The following is a 17094-nucleotide window of genomic DNA, read 5'->3' as shown; positions in this document are numbered from 1 at the left end:
TTATTGCTAAGAAACATGTTGACATCAGAAAATACAAGAGAAACAGAGAGCAAAGGAAAATCATTCCTTATAACTCTAATTATCAAATAGCTCTTAATATTAATACATTTAAGCTTTTGGTTAACATGAGCTACAACTTATTTAGATGTTTCCAGCTGTGGTACATCATGACTCATTATATATGTTCATGTGGTATTAAAGAGGCAAGGTTATGTTTTAAATGGTTTCATTAGCACCCACATTTTTGTGTGATCTGTTCTCTCATGTGATAAGGTTTCAGCAATGTTAATTTGTTCTTACAAAGTTAGCAGTGGTGGCTGAGCCCTGGCGTTTGGATATAAGATAATTACACAAACAAGCCACATGGTTTGAGCTTTCCTTGTTTCAAAGTCTTTGTTCTTGCATTCATGCAAATAAAATTCTTCAGAAATACCATTTATTGCTATCAGACTACATTTTGGTATAATTGTATTATTCTAAAAATACAGATCATGTCACAAAAGACAAGGAGGATTGTAGATCCAGTCTAAATTTACTCTGGGACGCTGTCATCATCTATCCTGGATAGCCCAGCCAGGAAAGACCAGGCTTTTCCCTGCAGACTTGCCAATAATCTATCTTATTAACACTGTTAAACCTTTGTTGATCATGTCATATTGATTTTGCTTTTGAATTTCTATTTCTGTGCTATTTACACAAGATAGACCTTTGAAGAAAGTGTTTCTTAGCTCTTTGTGAGTGGAGGAATGTAACCACAAAGATGTTAGCATACTCTGAGACAAAGACATTCTGAAAACAATCAATATTCACAGCCTGTGTCTTTACCCTTATCACTGTTTCCCTCTGGCTTCATTACATAGGTAATGAAGAAACAGCAAGAAGAAAATTAGCTCATATTTCTGTAAGCTGTTATAATAAACCCCAAATAATCAATTAAAATCATACCGCTGATCTGCTCAATCCCCTTGTCCGTACGACCTGGAATTGGCTCATATTTGGAGATGGTGTTGTAAGATATTAGGTGAAACTTGAACAGAAGAGATGATCTGGTCATGTGTGAATGTGCCTTATCAAGGACATGAACAGAATGACATATAGAAAAAGAACAGGTAGGTGTAAAGCCACAAGCTAACTAATGGCCTGTAAGCCAAGGGTACCTCAGAGCACCAGTAGTCATAGAAGCCTGGGCTGGGAGGCACCAGGAAATGCTCCTTCTCACACCTTTCATAAGGAGCCACCCCCACCAAAGCCCTGGTCTTAGACATAGAGGTTACAACATAGGAAGAAAGAATTGTCACACTTGAGCCACTTTTCTGGGTCTTTGTTAAGGGAGCCGGGAAAGGTAACAGAGTCTCTTTGCTGTCTTTCGGAAGGACTGGGTCACAGGCTCACCTTCACAGCGAGGGACAGTAGAGCTCCAGACCACATTTCCATCTTGCAAGATGCACGTGATGGACTCAGAGCCATGTGTCTTTACAAAGCCGTCATCACAGTGGAAGGACACAGAACTTCCTAGCAGAAACCTGTCTCCGAAACGCCGCCCGTTCACAGGAATCCCAGGGTCATGACACTCGTTCTGACCAAATGCTGCAGCATGGAAGAAAAACGTCAGTGAAATAAAAGCACCTGAATACTAGTCCCATGTCCTGATAAAGAAGGAAACACCATATTTATAAAATGCATAGATAAATTCCACAAACCAATCAATTATCTGTATGGGAGTCGGGGATGAAGAGGAGCAGAATGCTGGGGCTCTTGTCTATCTTCTCCACAGAGAAGAGAAGTGGTAGAACTCACTTTCACTGTGCTCCAGGAAGAGGGGATGAGCACAACTTGAGTGTTAAGCATAGAGACCAGAAGGGCTCTGACCTGTTTGAGCCCTGCTTGTAGCCTAACCATGTGATCTGGGGAAGAAATCTTATGATCCAGACCTGTCTCTTTTTTTGCTCATACCACAGAGAATATTAAGCTTATATCCTTTAATTGTTAATACCAATTAAAATAAGAATGGCCAAATTCTAAACACTGAACCACTCAGGGTTACTGATACTAGTTCTATTAGCTCACCTTTTTTCTTCATTATTTCAAACAGTTTTCAAAAGGGGAAACTGAAGCAAAGGGAAGTTAGTTGCCAGATTGACACTCAGAAGGTATCTCCAGGTACCATTATTATTATCCCTAGGATTTGATATCTGATACATCAGTGTGATTTTACCACCCTGTATCCTTGTTTAGAGGATGTATGGTAGGTAGATGTGCTGCTGGATGAATAGGTTGGTGAATGGATTGCAGGACAGTTAGATACAAAAACTGATGAATAAATGAGTATATAGGCAAATAGATATTCAAGAATAGATGAACAGATAAAGAAGGACGATGGGCCTTTAAGAATGGATTGAGAGACAGATGTAGTGAAGTGTCCATAAGCAGCAAAAGATGTATGCATGCACAGATAAATATGAGGAATGATGGGCAGAGAAACAGGGGATAGATAAAAGGATGGTGAATAGGTGGATGGAAGGATGGATAAATGGGTGAACACATGAATGAGTAGATAGATTGAGGCATAGATGAATAGAAAACAAAGACTAAATGAATGGGAAATAATGAACAGATGAATGACTAGATATATGAATCAATGGAGAGATGGCTGGCTGGATGAACTGACAGATAAAAGAGGATAGATGAATGGATGCGTAGGGAATGAATAATAAATGGGTAGATGAGTGTAGTGACAGCCAGACAGAATGAAGGGGGAAGAAAGGAAACAGAGGGGGAGAAATTAGTAAGACTGAGAAGAGAGAGAAAGTCTATATGGGGATACTACTTAGTCATCTAAGGCACAGGGCACATGAAGCAATAGTTTTTGTTCATAAGGATGATGTACAATTTTGGCATGTTTATAGTACTGAGGTATCAATCTTGAGTTCTTAGTTTGTATACATGTAAACATGGTAGGGTATGGAAGAGGTACATGTGTGGCCCACTCACTGGTGTATGTGATGTTGAACCCTCTTCCCGTGGTAGAGTGATCGGACTGAAACTCCAGGCGTACTATGTGTCCACTGCTGGCCAGCTGTGCAGGCACCTCATTGCCAGAGAATGTTCCAAGGACAGTGATGTCAGAAATCCCATCATCTTTGACGGCAAGGAAATCAAACTGAGGCTCCACGTCGAAATCATTGAAGATGAGATGAATCCGGCTCCCAGGTTCGGATATAATCAACCACACACAATTCATGTTGTTGCCATATTCCTCAGGATAGTTTGGCGAAAGGATGATCCCAGAGGATGCCGTGAAGTTGAAGAAACACGAAACTGCGGGCACATGGAAATGTTTTTCAAATAGTTCTACACAGAGTCAAAGCACAGTCATATGAACTCAACTGCAGAGAACTTGGGTTGCCTGCCCCACTGGTGCGGGTTTACAATCAGCCACTCTGAGCTCCGTGTGCTGGAGTCCAGGTGTTACTCCTTCACAACTGTAAGAGCAGCTAGAACTAGCGATACTTGAGTATTGATATATTCTAAAAATACTTCTATCAGATTGCCTAAAAATTGGTCTTGCTATATTTATTTATAAGTGAAACCATTTTTTTTTTGTGGTTGTGATATGTAAAGTTTGATGGCTGAAACATTATTGATTCTGTAGCTGAATTATAAATGGCCACCATTACCTGGCTCATACAACAAGCTCATATCCAAGTACTGCCTAAGGTAATCAAGTCCATGTGAGTTCCTGACAGAGATGGTGGTAGATGTCTCATCCTTTCATAAAAATGGGGAGGGGGTCGGTCAGATATTTCTTACAAAGGAGACAGAATCAAGGTGTTTGTAGCAGGGTGAGAAAAAGGAAGCCCTGAGATTCCTTTAAAGCCACCTCTGTGGTAACCTTCCCTTTCTCCATAACCGATGCAACCCCGACAGGTAGTACTCACACACACAGCTTGGCTTGTTGCCTGACCACTGGTTGTTTTTCTGGCAGGTAATCACTCTCTCTCCTACCAGCTCAAAAGCCGCCTGGCACTCAAAGGTGAGCGTGTCTCCGTGCAAGAAGCTGCTGCCAGTCCGCTTCCCATAGGCTGGGATGCCAGGGTCCCCACAGCCTCCCTTCTCAATTTCTGAGGAGAAGGAAATAAATAAGCCACTGAATACCCCCTTAGAAAACATAGTAGACTGCACATGTTAACAGAGGAAAGAGCTGTCTCCTTTCCTGCATCCAAACATTGTTTGTATAAAAAGTTTCAAAGTGATTCTTAGTTCCTCTAATATTTTATTATAAAATCCAGGATGAAAGGGACACATGGCTGTGCAGAGGTGCTGCTCAGACAAGTCAAAGGCACTTTCCAGCACTTCCAGCCTCCTATCTGATATTGCTAAGATTAAGACACAAGCTCTAATTTGGGCTTAGCCTATGCTTCTGGCTATGAACAAGAGGAACAAGATCATTTGCAGCCCCTAGGATATTTAAATCATCCTAATTCATTTGAATATTCTTCCTCTTAAGTGATTATTGAAATACCCAGCGATGCAGAATGAACCTATTTCCAATCCTAGAAGAAAACACAGTTGGATTTCTTTTCTCAAAGCATCTCAGCATTGAAGTGAGAATATAAAGAGTTTACAGACATTGTCTCAAATGTTAGCAACACAGTAGCTATCAGCAGAGAGGTACTCTTCATTTAGTAATTTACAAAACAGTCTTGAGAGCCAACTGCTGGTGAGCCTCTCTTGCTAAGGTCCAAGAGGTGTCTGACTGTCTTGCCTGGAAAAGGTGCAAAGGGTCCTTAAGGAGGGCATCCCACAGCTACTTTGAAGAATCCACGTCTTCTCCGTCCTCTGCAAACCATCAGCACAGTCTAGCAACTACCAGTAAGTCAGGTCTATAGAACTTCAACTATGACAACGACTAGCTTCCCTGTAGCAGGACATGCTGAGGACCGTTTGCATCGATACTTCACCCAGAACCTTGCAAAATGTCCCCTGTTATTGACCTAATGCACAGTTACTCCAGATTTTTTATTTGAGGACTGTGTCTTGCTCAGGAGAACATCTCTGTTGCATCTCCATTAGGGGTGTTCGAAGGAATCAAGAGACAAGAATGATAAGGTGACTGCACAGATTACCATAGCGTCAAACCCCTGCTTCTAGAGATGATGTGCCCCTCTCCACATGGATGGAGTCAGGTATACACAGAGATGACTTGAGTATGTTCTCTTGGAAATACAATTCACACTTGAATAATGCTTCAAGTCCTCACAGAAAACAATGCCATTGGTATATCCTTTTCAGAAAATGTGGTCACAGAGGAAAGAGCTCCAGGATAGAGAATTTTCCATACTTACTTGAGATGGCTGTCCTGCCTCCTGGACATATCTATGTTAGTGTCCCTTGAGGTCTCCATGGTAATCTATTGATGTATCTTTAACTATCACCTTTAGAAGTGCTAAAATTATTTCCCACTTTCAATTTTCACCTCATTTTTCCTGACATACTCAAAGTATTTATGTTTGAGCATCTCAGTAGCTTTTCTATGAATATGTTTTTTTTCGAATGTCATTACTGGATTAACATTTATCCTACTAAATTATATTTTCACTTGATACTTTACACTGTGCCTATACACACTCACATAATAAAACAGCAATGGGGACCACTACCCTCTGAATGTGGGTGAGCGGTTTTGAGAGCTGGTATGTCTGTTCTGAGACACAAGTAAATCAAAACACTGAACTAACACCTGAGCTTGTCCTTGTAGGTTCTTTTCCTTCTTCTGATCTTAGGTGGAACCTGGAGAGAGTGATGTGTTTGCAGAAATGAGGTGGTGCCCTGAGGCAGAATTCTAGGAAACTTTAAGAGGAAGCACAGAAACAGCAGCCCAAGGGACCTGGCAAGGTACATCTCCAAGAAATGCTTCTCAAATATTATGATAAGCCCTGATAATTAGTAGATTAACAGGTTTGAATCTACAAAATGGAATTAGAATCAAATAAACCCACATGCCTGATCAACCGAGTCACATTACTATTTGATACAACACTGCAGGGTACAGAGCATCTATATGAGTCTGGCCATCAGTAGAAACTATTATCACCCACCCTGCCTTACAGCCTTTATACCTGACCTCAGCACTTCTCAGCCCACGTCAGGTAGATAAAGAGCCATGTAGGTGACCCCTGGTTCTACCCTGTGTTCTTTATCAGTATGATCATATCATGCCTTCTGTCATAATGTCACTTCTCTGTGTGATCTGAAGTATTCCCGCCCCCGCTGCCCCAGTCCCACATTGACACTGATGATCTGATTTACTGACTACAACTTGAGGATTAAGAGGAATCTGAAATCCTGCCACTGGAAATCCAAATTTATTTTACATTGTCTTTAGAGAACTCAGTAGCTACTTGCCACCTACCCCTGTATCTGAGCTAATATCCTTGTGACTGTGGGCTAAAACTTCTGGCATGGATCATTACAAAAGGCAGGAACTTTCACCCACCCGAAAGCCAGGAGTGCTATCACACAGAACTTGGGACCTGTGACAGAGAGTCCTTGCTCTGCCGTAACTCACCCACATTAATTGATTTGTTACATTTTTAAAAATTCTGTGGCTATAAACATTCAGGTAATAGTTTTCACAGTAGGATGTGACACACTGGGAAACTGGATCATATTCAAAGCTATTGCTGCTTTTTTGGCTCAAAATGAACTGGGAACAGTGCTGTGTTTTGGAACCTCAATATGCTTGATGTTTTCCTTCCTAGTGATGGAGATTCACAGAGGCTAGATGCCCCTCCCCCTTCTCCATTTCTTCCTATTCTCCTCCATATTTTCTCTCCTCTTCGGTGTTTGAAAATTGTTCCTTTCTGAAGGTCTTGAAAGGTTTTAGAACTAACGGGGATGAAGATAAGTCAGTGAAAATCATCACTGTGTGTGGGACCTTGAACCAGAAGTCTCACACAGCTCTCTGATTAGAGATGAGAGTGACCTCTGCCACCTCTGCCACTGGGTCTGGCTGGCCGCATATGAGCTTGGGCAGAGAAGGGAAAACCATTTTGGCTGATTCCTCTGCTGGGGTTTATATATATGGTTTTAGAAATGCTTTGGAGTCTGACAACCAGTTCTTCCTATTGGCTTGTCCCGAGGGCTTGGGAAACCTTGTCTACATATTTGGGGGGCAGTCCTGCTTCTGTCTGGAGCTTACGTGACCTGCGATCATATCTACCTGCAGAGGAGGAACTTGGAGCATGGCTGATCTGGCTGAGGTCCATGTCACATTTTTCTATGGAGGGACTTGGGGTGTGGCCAACACTCCAAGGGCAGTGTAGTGCTTATGGCAATGCAAGGATTCCTGATTCTCAGGAGACAAGGAAGCTTCCTGCTATCTCACTTATTGTTTCCAGGGCTTCAACTTGTCTTGACCAAGAACCAGAGTATCTTTAATGGCCTAAGTCCCACAACTGTGAACCTGCCCTTTAACAGTACCAGGAGATAAATTCTCAGAATGATGGAAGAGACACAAAAATTATATCCTGAAAACTCCACTTGGCATCTGCCATTGTCTGTGTCTAAAGATCATTGAGATACTTATCTAGGAACAGCCATGTTCTTGATAACGTATGGGCTGCATATTTACTCTGTCAAGATTCTAGTCCTTGTAGAATGTTCTAGACTATGACAAATATTTAGAATTAGCATTAATTTTTTTATTGAGGATATCATTTATTCCCTCTCACCTCACCTTGCATTCATCCCTTCTCTTCTTTTTTCTAGAAGAGGAGGCTCCCATGGACATCAACCAACCTCAGAAAAATCAAGCCAAAGCAAGACTAGATGTATATTCTTCCACTGGGACTATACAAGGCAGCCAAGTTATGGGAAAGAAGCTGAAGGCAGGCAGTGTAGTCAGAGACGGCCCCTGCTCCAGCTTTAATAGTTCCACATGATGTCTCACCTGCACAACTGTTACCCAGAGGAAGTGGGAAGAGGCCGACTCTAGAAAGTGAAAACATGAGAAGCTTCCATGGTCCCTCCCCTTCCCTGGGGACTATAAAGAGTGAATATTGTATCTCTGTGAACAAGTAATGCTGGAGTGAGCAGAATCTATCCTTTGAACATATAAATAAACCATTGATTAAGATGATCCCCTGACCTGTGATAACTAAGGTTTTGATAATTATACAATACATTTGGAATCTAGGGGAGAAGCTCAGAAGCTTCTCAATTACAGTTTCTGATTCAGATGAAAGCAGAGATTTATGCACAGAGACCAAAGTTAGTTCTCTATACACACAGCCCTCCAAAATAAGTACAGAGGATTGTCTGGAGCCTGCAAATCATATGATAAACACACTGATAAATTCCACCAGCACAAAACAGCTAAGTAATCTCATAAATGGAAATCCACCTTTTTCCCAGGTCACGGGAAATGCATTACTCCGAACTCTGAATTTGATGTCTTACAGGTATTAGAATTTTATTTGGCTACAAATCAACCAACACACACACACACACACACACACACACACACACACACACACACACACACACAAACACACACACACACACAGAGTCTATGAATGCTGCTCTAAGCGTGTATATTGTGTTTTTTTTCCACATAAAAAGAAGGCAGATAGGTAGGGGAGTGGGGTGAGCTCAGAAATTTAGGTGGGAACCAATAATTGCCTCTTCCCCTCACTGTGACATTCAGCCTGAGAAGGTCATACCTCAGGCTGCAAAGGAGATGTCAAGCAAGCCTTTAAGTAGGCAGACAGTCAGTGTATATGTCCCCCTCAGGGGCATCCTGGCTTGTCTCTTATCACCTCTATATTTTCTTTGACAGAATTCTTAAAGAAAACAGAAACCTTTAGCATTTTAGGATAATCTTAGGCTCACAGTAACAATGATCAGAAAGCATGGAATTCCCATCTTTGCCTGTCTGAACGCAAGGACAACTTTGCTCCATGTGTGTCCCCCGTTAGAATAATCCATTTGTTAGTATGAGAAGCCACATTCTGTCTTTTCAACACCCAGACCTACGGGCTGCCATGGGGCTCATACCTAGGGTTATCAATCTGTGTTTTCATGGCCATCACTGCAGCATCTTACTGACATTTAGAGTGTATTCTACAACCCCAAGAATCCCCTGAATCCTGTCCACTCCTCCTCTCTATTCCATTTTGCCTTCTCAGAATATCATGTGGCTAGTATTTATTGATCTTCACAGGGCTGAGTGGTGCTCCAGGCTCTGGGTACCACAGTTTCTATATCCACCAGGTAACCTACATGCTTGGCAGTGAAGGGTAAGTGCAGCAGGCATTCTCTTAATAAATTCTTGTATAATCATGTCTTCTCCTTTACTTTGAGTCATTACCCTACAGCATAACTGCTAGCCCAAAGGGCAGGCTCTGAAGACTGTGGTAGGACAATCCCACTCATTTGGAACTGACTATATGAAGGTATAAGGACTTGTATTCAGCATCAAGGTTTAAAAGAAGCCAGTACTCTGACCTGCCAGCATGACTGGCCTTTTGGGAACACCAATATATCTCCTACTCTGTTGTGGTCATTCTATGGGCTGTTGAGATGCGGTTCAACAGGACATGGATTTTGCAAACAGGTCTGGCTTGGCAAAACACAGCAGTTAATTCCTGAGTCCTTTTGTTTCTCTTTATTGTTCCAAATTTCAAAACTATGAAGATGTATGTCAGTGCCAAGGCTTCCTTATTATAGCCAAGGCCATTTCCAGCATGTGCATGTGCACACGCCACAACCACCACCACAGAGTGAACAAACACACCAAAGCACATTGCCAAGAGCTGCAGAGGTTGCAGAAGGACCTGAATCTGGACTAGAAAAACACAGAAAAATCTACATGTAGTATCTTCTGGTTGTATTCCCAGCACTGGGGATTGCTGGGATTCCAGACAAACCTACTCAGTGAGCTGCAGGTCAGCGAGACACTTGACCTCTTAAACCAATGCAGAGAGCTTCTGAGAACACTTCCAGGTTGCCCTCTGGCCTCCGCACACAGATTTACAAGTGTGCAGGTACCCCACATAAACATATGCACAAAAGACGCCCAAACAACAGTACTGGCCCAAGAAATATCCATGAAAAAAAATGCCTCCAACTTGTCTAGAAAAAAATTTTAGGTCCTTCTATCCCAAACCCTTCCTCTTCTAAGGCCATCCCTGGCTTTTTTCTCCTCTTTAAAAGCCTGGGATCACAGTGTCAGAGCTTTCCAGCCCTGGAGAGAATTGGCCTCTCTAATACTTACAGGTTTTATGTGGTCTATGGAGTCTGCTTCCAAGTATAAATAAGGAAAAAAAAAATTAACCATTCAGTGCAAGGGAATAGGAAGGCCTCCTATCTCAGAAATCTTCAACCCCTGTAGCTCTAAAACATTTGGTGATTTGTGTTTAGTTTTTGAAAAGAGTGGGGATTAATGTATTATTCTTCTTAGAAAAAGTTGGGAGATAATTCATGGTAAATAAAGACAAATACTATTTTAGACAAATATCTATCAACATTACCAGAGGCATTTTGACACAGGCTGATAAAAACACCACATTTGAAGCAATAAAAACTCATGAGTCAGAGAAAAATAAATAAAAACAGTAACCACTTCATCATGTTGGCCCAGTTCTGTGGTAAAACCATCCAGAGCTAAGGCTCTCCTCAGAAGAGAATGAGGTTTTTCAGGGACTCAGTAAGTGCAAACCTCTAGTCCATTTGTGCTGTTATAGACCAAGGGCATTTCAGATCCCACGACAGAAAAATGAAAGACACATATTACAAATTTAAAATACCAGTTTTGATTTGAGAAAGAGGTTTAATAAGTCACTCTCTTCCAATCCTGTTCTGGGCATAAGGAGGCACAAGCTGACCCGGAAGAATGGACTCCTCTCCTTCTTTCAGGTTTGTTCCAGCTATCCTCCCCTCTGTCTCTGTCTCTGTCTCTGTTTCTGTCTCTGTCTCTGTCTGTCTGTCTCTGTCTCTCTCTGTCTCTCTGTCTCTTTCTCTCTGTCTCTGTCTCTCTCTGTTTCTGTCTCTATCTCTGTCTCTCTCTCTCTCTCTCTCTCTCTCTCTCTCTCTCTCTCTCACACACACACACACACACACACACACACATACACAAACACAAAAATCCAGGGCTTTATCTAATGTAGGAACTGCATGCTTACTCAGAGTGACACTGTGCTCTCTGTTTCCTAACTTTAAATGTTTACTATACAAAGTAGCAAGGGCCATTTTGAGCACATACACATTATTCTGTGAGCACCCCACACCCTCAGTGTTGCCTGGAGTTTCCTATCACACTTTCATCTATAGCTTTGTGCTTCTACAAATCAAGGACCTGGAAATAAAACAAAAGATGATGTTTTTCACCCTGAAACAGATTGAGTTTGTTTAATGTTTATTTCTGTTTATGAAGGTGACCGCTCAATGTGTTCTTTATTCAACTGCAGAGCCAGGTATTGTGGGTCTCCTAAGACATCTTTGCACAGTTGTCTTTTCTCCTGAGCATGTGTCTCAATAAGCTGTACTGAATATACTAAAGAGACTCTGTGGACTTTATACAGGTCAACTCCCAGCTGGAGTCTACTGCACTCAACATGGCACCAACCCACACCTGCTGTGTCCAGAAGGACACTAGTAGAATGCCTACATGACACCTACTATGTGCAGAAGGACACGTACCCCGTGCTTGCTGCTTCGAAACAAAGTCATGAATAAAGTGAAGATGGAGCCATGCACGAGTTAAAAAAATTTCCAGCCTGGTTTCTTTCATTTTTGTCTTCACCATTAAGCCCCATATTTGAACACCAAGCTGTATAATTGTCTTTGTATCTGAGCATGCCCATGTGAGTTCTAAATAACCAGCTCTGCTCAGCCCTCGGGGGGGCTCATCAGTCTGTGTCTATGGAGCTGGTACAGTTGCCTCCTTTTACAAGTACTCCTTTAGAGATGTGTCTTCATAAAAATGTCATCTTATACAAGCACGCTGCTCTCCAGTCCCCTGATAACACAGGCCACCAGTGGAAGTGTCTCCGGGTGTGAGACTCCACACTGCCTACTGTCACCCAGCGGGTCGACTAAACCCTGCTCCTGGTAATCCAGTGCTCTCCCCAATGTCTCAGGGTAAATCAGCATCTGGAAAGTGAACATTTGCTCCCACGAGCTCCTTAAAATGAGGTTTTCAACGTCACTCTAACCCACTTGGGTACCATCCATATGAGCTGATAAAGAGTCCCCAGGCCTTATGAAAAAAGCAGAGAGTTCATAAGACCCCAGCCCAGCAGAAAGGAAGGCAGAAACTGAGTGCTACAGAGAATTATTCCTTGATTACCTTCCAGTCAGAGCCATTCAACACCAGAGCCTCAAACTGAGTTTTGTCCTTAAGGATACACAAACTGTAACTTTTTAAAGGTGGAATCCTGGCTACTAGAAGACGTTAGCCAAAGATACAGTGTTCAAAAGACAGTGTTTCTGGACAGCTGCTGAAGGTCAGCCTGAGCAGCAAGCTGTTCTCCCTCACATAGGAACCCTTACCCAGGTCTGGATGAGTCCCTTTCATAAGTACTCAGCTTGACAGGCCTTTCCTCACTGATCTGCACATCTGGCTGATGGGACTGGCCTGCAGGGAGAGCTGTGGGAAGACAGTCTTCTGACAAGAGCTCCCTAAGCTCACCATTAGAGGATCTCACGTTTTTACTGAAATACTGTTTTACACATTCCACAAGGAGGCAATGCTCTTTGGTGCCAACAGAACATGATTATGGTGAAGCTGGCATGTGTCTCCTTCCTGTCAACTTTAAGGCTGTGATACCTCCTTCTGTGACACTCCGACTGGACTGTGAGATGCTGTCGAGCTCCTTAGTCAGTGAAGAAGCCGGGTCTTCTACAGCTTGGAGTGACAGGAGTAGAGGGGAAAGAATGGAAACTAAGAAGTTGGTCACTGTTTGTGCACTGGGTTCGGTGGCAGATGCCTCTGTCAGGGGACTATTGATCAAGCTGCGTGTTCTATACTGGTACCACCCAGCATACTTGCACTGGGTCAGAAGAAAGGGGCCCTGCTTGCCCGGAGCTGCGCATCAGCCACAGCTGGGCAGATCAGCCATGGCTGCACTTCTCCTTGATGAGCCACACTGAAAGCATGTCTGTCAGGAGATGACATGTATACAGATCTCTCTTCTCAGGGGCTCTGTCCCTACAGTATGCTTTATCCTGGAGGATACTCTGTAGCCTGCCCATGCCTCCTGGCCTGTTATCTTTGAGGAATGTTCTCTACTCCGCATGGAGTCACACCTTCCCTGTGCACTTCCTTCCCCTGGTTCCTTCTTTCTCTTCAAGTCATGTACTACTACTATGAGTATTTCTGACTATGGTCAATAAAGAATATGTTCCTTCTTTTCTTTTTATTTCTTATTGTTCTTAGTCATGTGTCATTAATCAGAAGCTTGCCCTGCATTTTTCTTAAGTGGGTCACTTACTTGGGAATTTGCTTCTGTACCATCTGGTGCCATTTACTCTATCCTTCATTAAGGAGTGTGGGGTCTGCAGAGTCTCAACCTAAGAGTGCTCGACTCACCAGTGCTACTATGCATTGGACATGCCTTAAATTGCTGTGCCTTGCACCCCAAAGTGGATTTATCTGGAGGTAATAGTGCTTAGGTTGAGGACTTCTTATATATTGTTATTTTCACTGAGAACAAAATGTCTCAACCTATTGTCACCCATATTTGTGGCAACACAGCTCTCCAGGAAGCAGCAGCAGCAACATCCCCTTTCATATATTGTTTTCCAATATGGTCTGCATTTCCCAAATGCAGTGATAACTATCTGAAGTCACCCTCTTCTGGCAGTGCTGGGGGTGAACCACCTATGAGTCAATGGATGGGTTGGTTCCTCCATAAGTCTTGCTCCAAGCTGCTCTAAAAGCCAAAAGACTTAAATCAATAGTGACGTATACAGAAAAGTGATTTGGGTTAGGCCACTGACTGTTCCAGTTCAGGTGTCCTTAACTTACTAAAACCCCAGGTTAACACTTTAGTAGCAGCAGTGTGTCTTGCTCATCCTAGCTTCTTTAGGTTTACTGCATGCCAAAGTGATTATTTTGAGACTTTGCAAGAAGCTTCTGCAATCCAATCATGGGTCACCCATCTTTCCCAAACACAGTGGACAAGATTTGTGTGCACCTGTGAAAAACGGCAGTCGGCCTCTGCTGCTTCTTGGCTTGGGTGTGGGCCATTTCTCAGTTCTGTCCCACAGTCTCTCCTATCCTCATGTGCCCATGCAAATTATCTTTCTGATGCCCACCCATCTTCTCCACCTGCTCCTTATGTTGGGACCAAAAGACTAAGTGCCAGGTGATTCCACCTGGGAAGACACACTTACGGCCCTGGCCTTCATCCTTGCTTTCCATTTCTCCCAGAGTGTAAGCTCATGTGCTGTGGACTCGGCTGCTGTCTTCAGTTTGTGTTCTCACCTCTGTCCTCTCCTCTCAGAGCGAGAGTGTCAACTTTCCTGTGACCCACACTATCTGGGAACAACTCAACCACTGTGTTCTATGTTCAGAGCACCACATTCTGGAGATTGTACTTAGATGCTACCTGGTCGGGTAAGTCCAATCCCCTGCCTCTAGAGTTCACACTCCTTCCTGCTGTGAGGATTTCTGTTTTCATTTTCTCTTGCTTTGTATTCATTATGTTTGGAATTCTCAGATGTTTGGTGTCTACTCAGACAGTTGAAGCATAGGAGGTGCTCCTCAAAAATAGTTTCCAAATGATATTCTCTACCATTGACTCCATTTTATCAGTTATTTAATTAAAATGTTATGATTATATATTTATAGATACAATACAGAAGATGATCTATTGACATATATGAGCATTACACAACAGCTGCATGGACCTAATTCGTATATTCAAGACCTACCATAATTTTCACTTTATTATGTGGTATGAACATTGACCATGTCTTTCTTAGCAGATTTTAAAAACATGAAACAAAGAACGGTCTCTCTTCTTGCTCTCAACTAAAATCATTTTTTTCCCTACTAACAGCCTCCTTGCAGCTCTCTTCAAAATCGTTTGATGAAGTCTGCAGTTTGGTATTTGCATGTGTATCCTAACCACACCTTCCCCTTCCACTGGATTCACACTCACATGGAAAACAGTAATTCAAATTCCAGGTCATTGAGGCTACAGGCTGGAGTGACAGTTTTAAAACAGCATCTTAAATAACAATTCGGTGTTTTACAACCATGTAAGAGATTGTGTTTACCTGCAGATCCATCCTCTGTGAAACAGAATAAACATTATTTTATTGACTCAGATAAAGATCTGCACAAATTGAAAATTTTCTAAGTGACAGATGGGAAATTAAAAATGTTCATTTTATTTATAAACATCCAGTTGTATTTGAAAGTGTATCCTCTAGTTGTCCTGTGAATAATTTTGAAAGTAAAATTGTCATTTACAATTCTAACCTTGATAAATAATAATATTTGATTTGAGGGGAGTAGAAATCTTTGCCTCCTGGTATGAATTGCTTTTAACACCTGTCAATTCTTCTTTAAAAAGGTGGTCTTTAAATGTACTTCAGGAAGGCAGCACCTTCCTGTTTCAGAGTAAGGACCAAGTGCTGTGGAATTAATAGAAAGAAAACAACCCAGAAGGTGGAGACAAATTAGACTGGGAATATGATGGACTCCTAGAACCATTTCTATAAAAGGAGGTAGTTACACATTTGAATTTCAAACATCACCCAAAGTATGAGAAGGGACAGATAATATAGAACAATGCTTTCATCAGCACAGCATGTTTGAGCTCTACTGACTAGTCAGCCATAAACTGTCACCATGGATATGTGGAAGTGTGGCAGACAGCTGTCACTGTGCATATGCTAAAGCATGGCTGTGCGCTATCTTTCCAGATATTTTGAAGTGTAGACAGAGAAGTGCCCATCATATTAAATCATTTCCTGTCCACACTGTTTGTTGATTGACTTCAGTTGTCAGTGGTAGCATGTGGCCAGGTTGGATGAGCAGGACTCAGTGCTAAAGGTTACCCTTTGTAGTCAACATTACTGTGTGACCTGAGATTAGTCTCCATGGTTAGTGGAGAAATATGTCCATAGCTTTCTTGATTGTCTTTGGTTCCAGAAGCATTTGGGAAAATTCTTTGAATACAAGCACTAGGTAAAGATCTGGAGAGATGGTTCAGTGGGTTAAGGGTTCTGTGTGAACCATGAAGACTTTAATTTAGATTCCCAGAATTTACATTTTGCATCGCAATGCATATCTTAATTCTGGCTCTGGGTGTTTAAAGAGTGGAACCCTGGGAGTGTGATAGTCAGTCTAGAAAAGTTAGTGGGTCCAGAGAGAGACCAAGCATAATAATGTAAGACATACAGATATGGAGAAAGACACCAGGTTCCTAGTTCTGGTCTTTACTGTGCACATATATTCAATATGCACACAAACATCTATTCAATATGCACACACACACATTTATATATATATTTACATAAACACATTCACTATACATGCATATACAATCACCTTACACACATAAATATCCAAAAGACACACACACACACACACACACACACACACACACACACACACGCATACATGCACATGCACACACACTTTAAATCCTAAAGCTACATTCAGCCATGGTCATATACACAATCAGTTCCTGTGGGATTCTCACTTACAGTAAAATGAAATTAAGTTTTCTAGGTGAGATGTAAAACTCAACCTTTGTTATGACAGGATATTAGTTAACAAACTGCAGAGTTTACATTGCTTCCAATGCTCAGCTTTTCTTTTATTTTTACTTTTTTATTGGGTATTCTCTGAAATTACATTTCAAATTTTATCCTCTCCCCCCACTCCCATCCCTCTCCCCCTTCCCTTGCCTCCATGAAAGTGCTCCTTCTCCCAACCACCCTCTCCCACCTCGGTGCCTTGGTATTCCCTTACACTGAGAATAGGAGCCTTCACTTCTTTTAAGAGATAAAAATACTCTTTTCTTAGAAAGCTACAGCAGTATGCTCAGCTGTATCTGTATGACTCTGGCAGAACCT

The 17094-nt window shown here is 42.1% G+C and overlaps 1 protein-coding gene across 1 annotated transcript in view; it reads right to left on the bottom strand.

The window, feature by feature from the left end:
* The window catches only part of CSMD1 (CUB and Sushi multiple domains 1), a gene marked incomplete at its 3' end in the record, with an annotated part of 1481492 nt that overhangs the window by 296951 nt on the left and 1167447 nt on the right, over positions 1 to 17094 (bottom strand). The window contains exons 13-15 of the mRNA XM_080928326.1: positions 3939 to 4121; positions 2992 to 3318; positions 1393 to 1587 (exon numbers count right to left, since the gene is read on the bottom strand). Of these exons, the coding sequence (XP_080784452.1) occupies positions 1393 to 1587; positions 2992 to 3318; positions 3939 to 4121 (705 nt within the window). The remainder of the gene's footprint in view (positions 1 to 1392; positions 1588 to 2991; positions 3319 to 3938; positions 4122 to 17094) is intronic.

This window comes from Micromys minutus, assembly GCF_963924665.1.
Source record: "Micromys minutus genome assembly, chromosome: 14".
In the NCBI taxonomy this organism is placed as follows: domain Eukaryota; kingdom Metazoa; phylum Chordata; class Mammalia; order Rodentia; family Muridae; genus Micromys; species Micromys minutus.
Note: the sequence above shows the minus strand (reverse complement) of the source record. Positions and strands in the feature narration are given on the sequence as shown.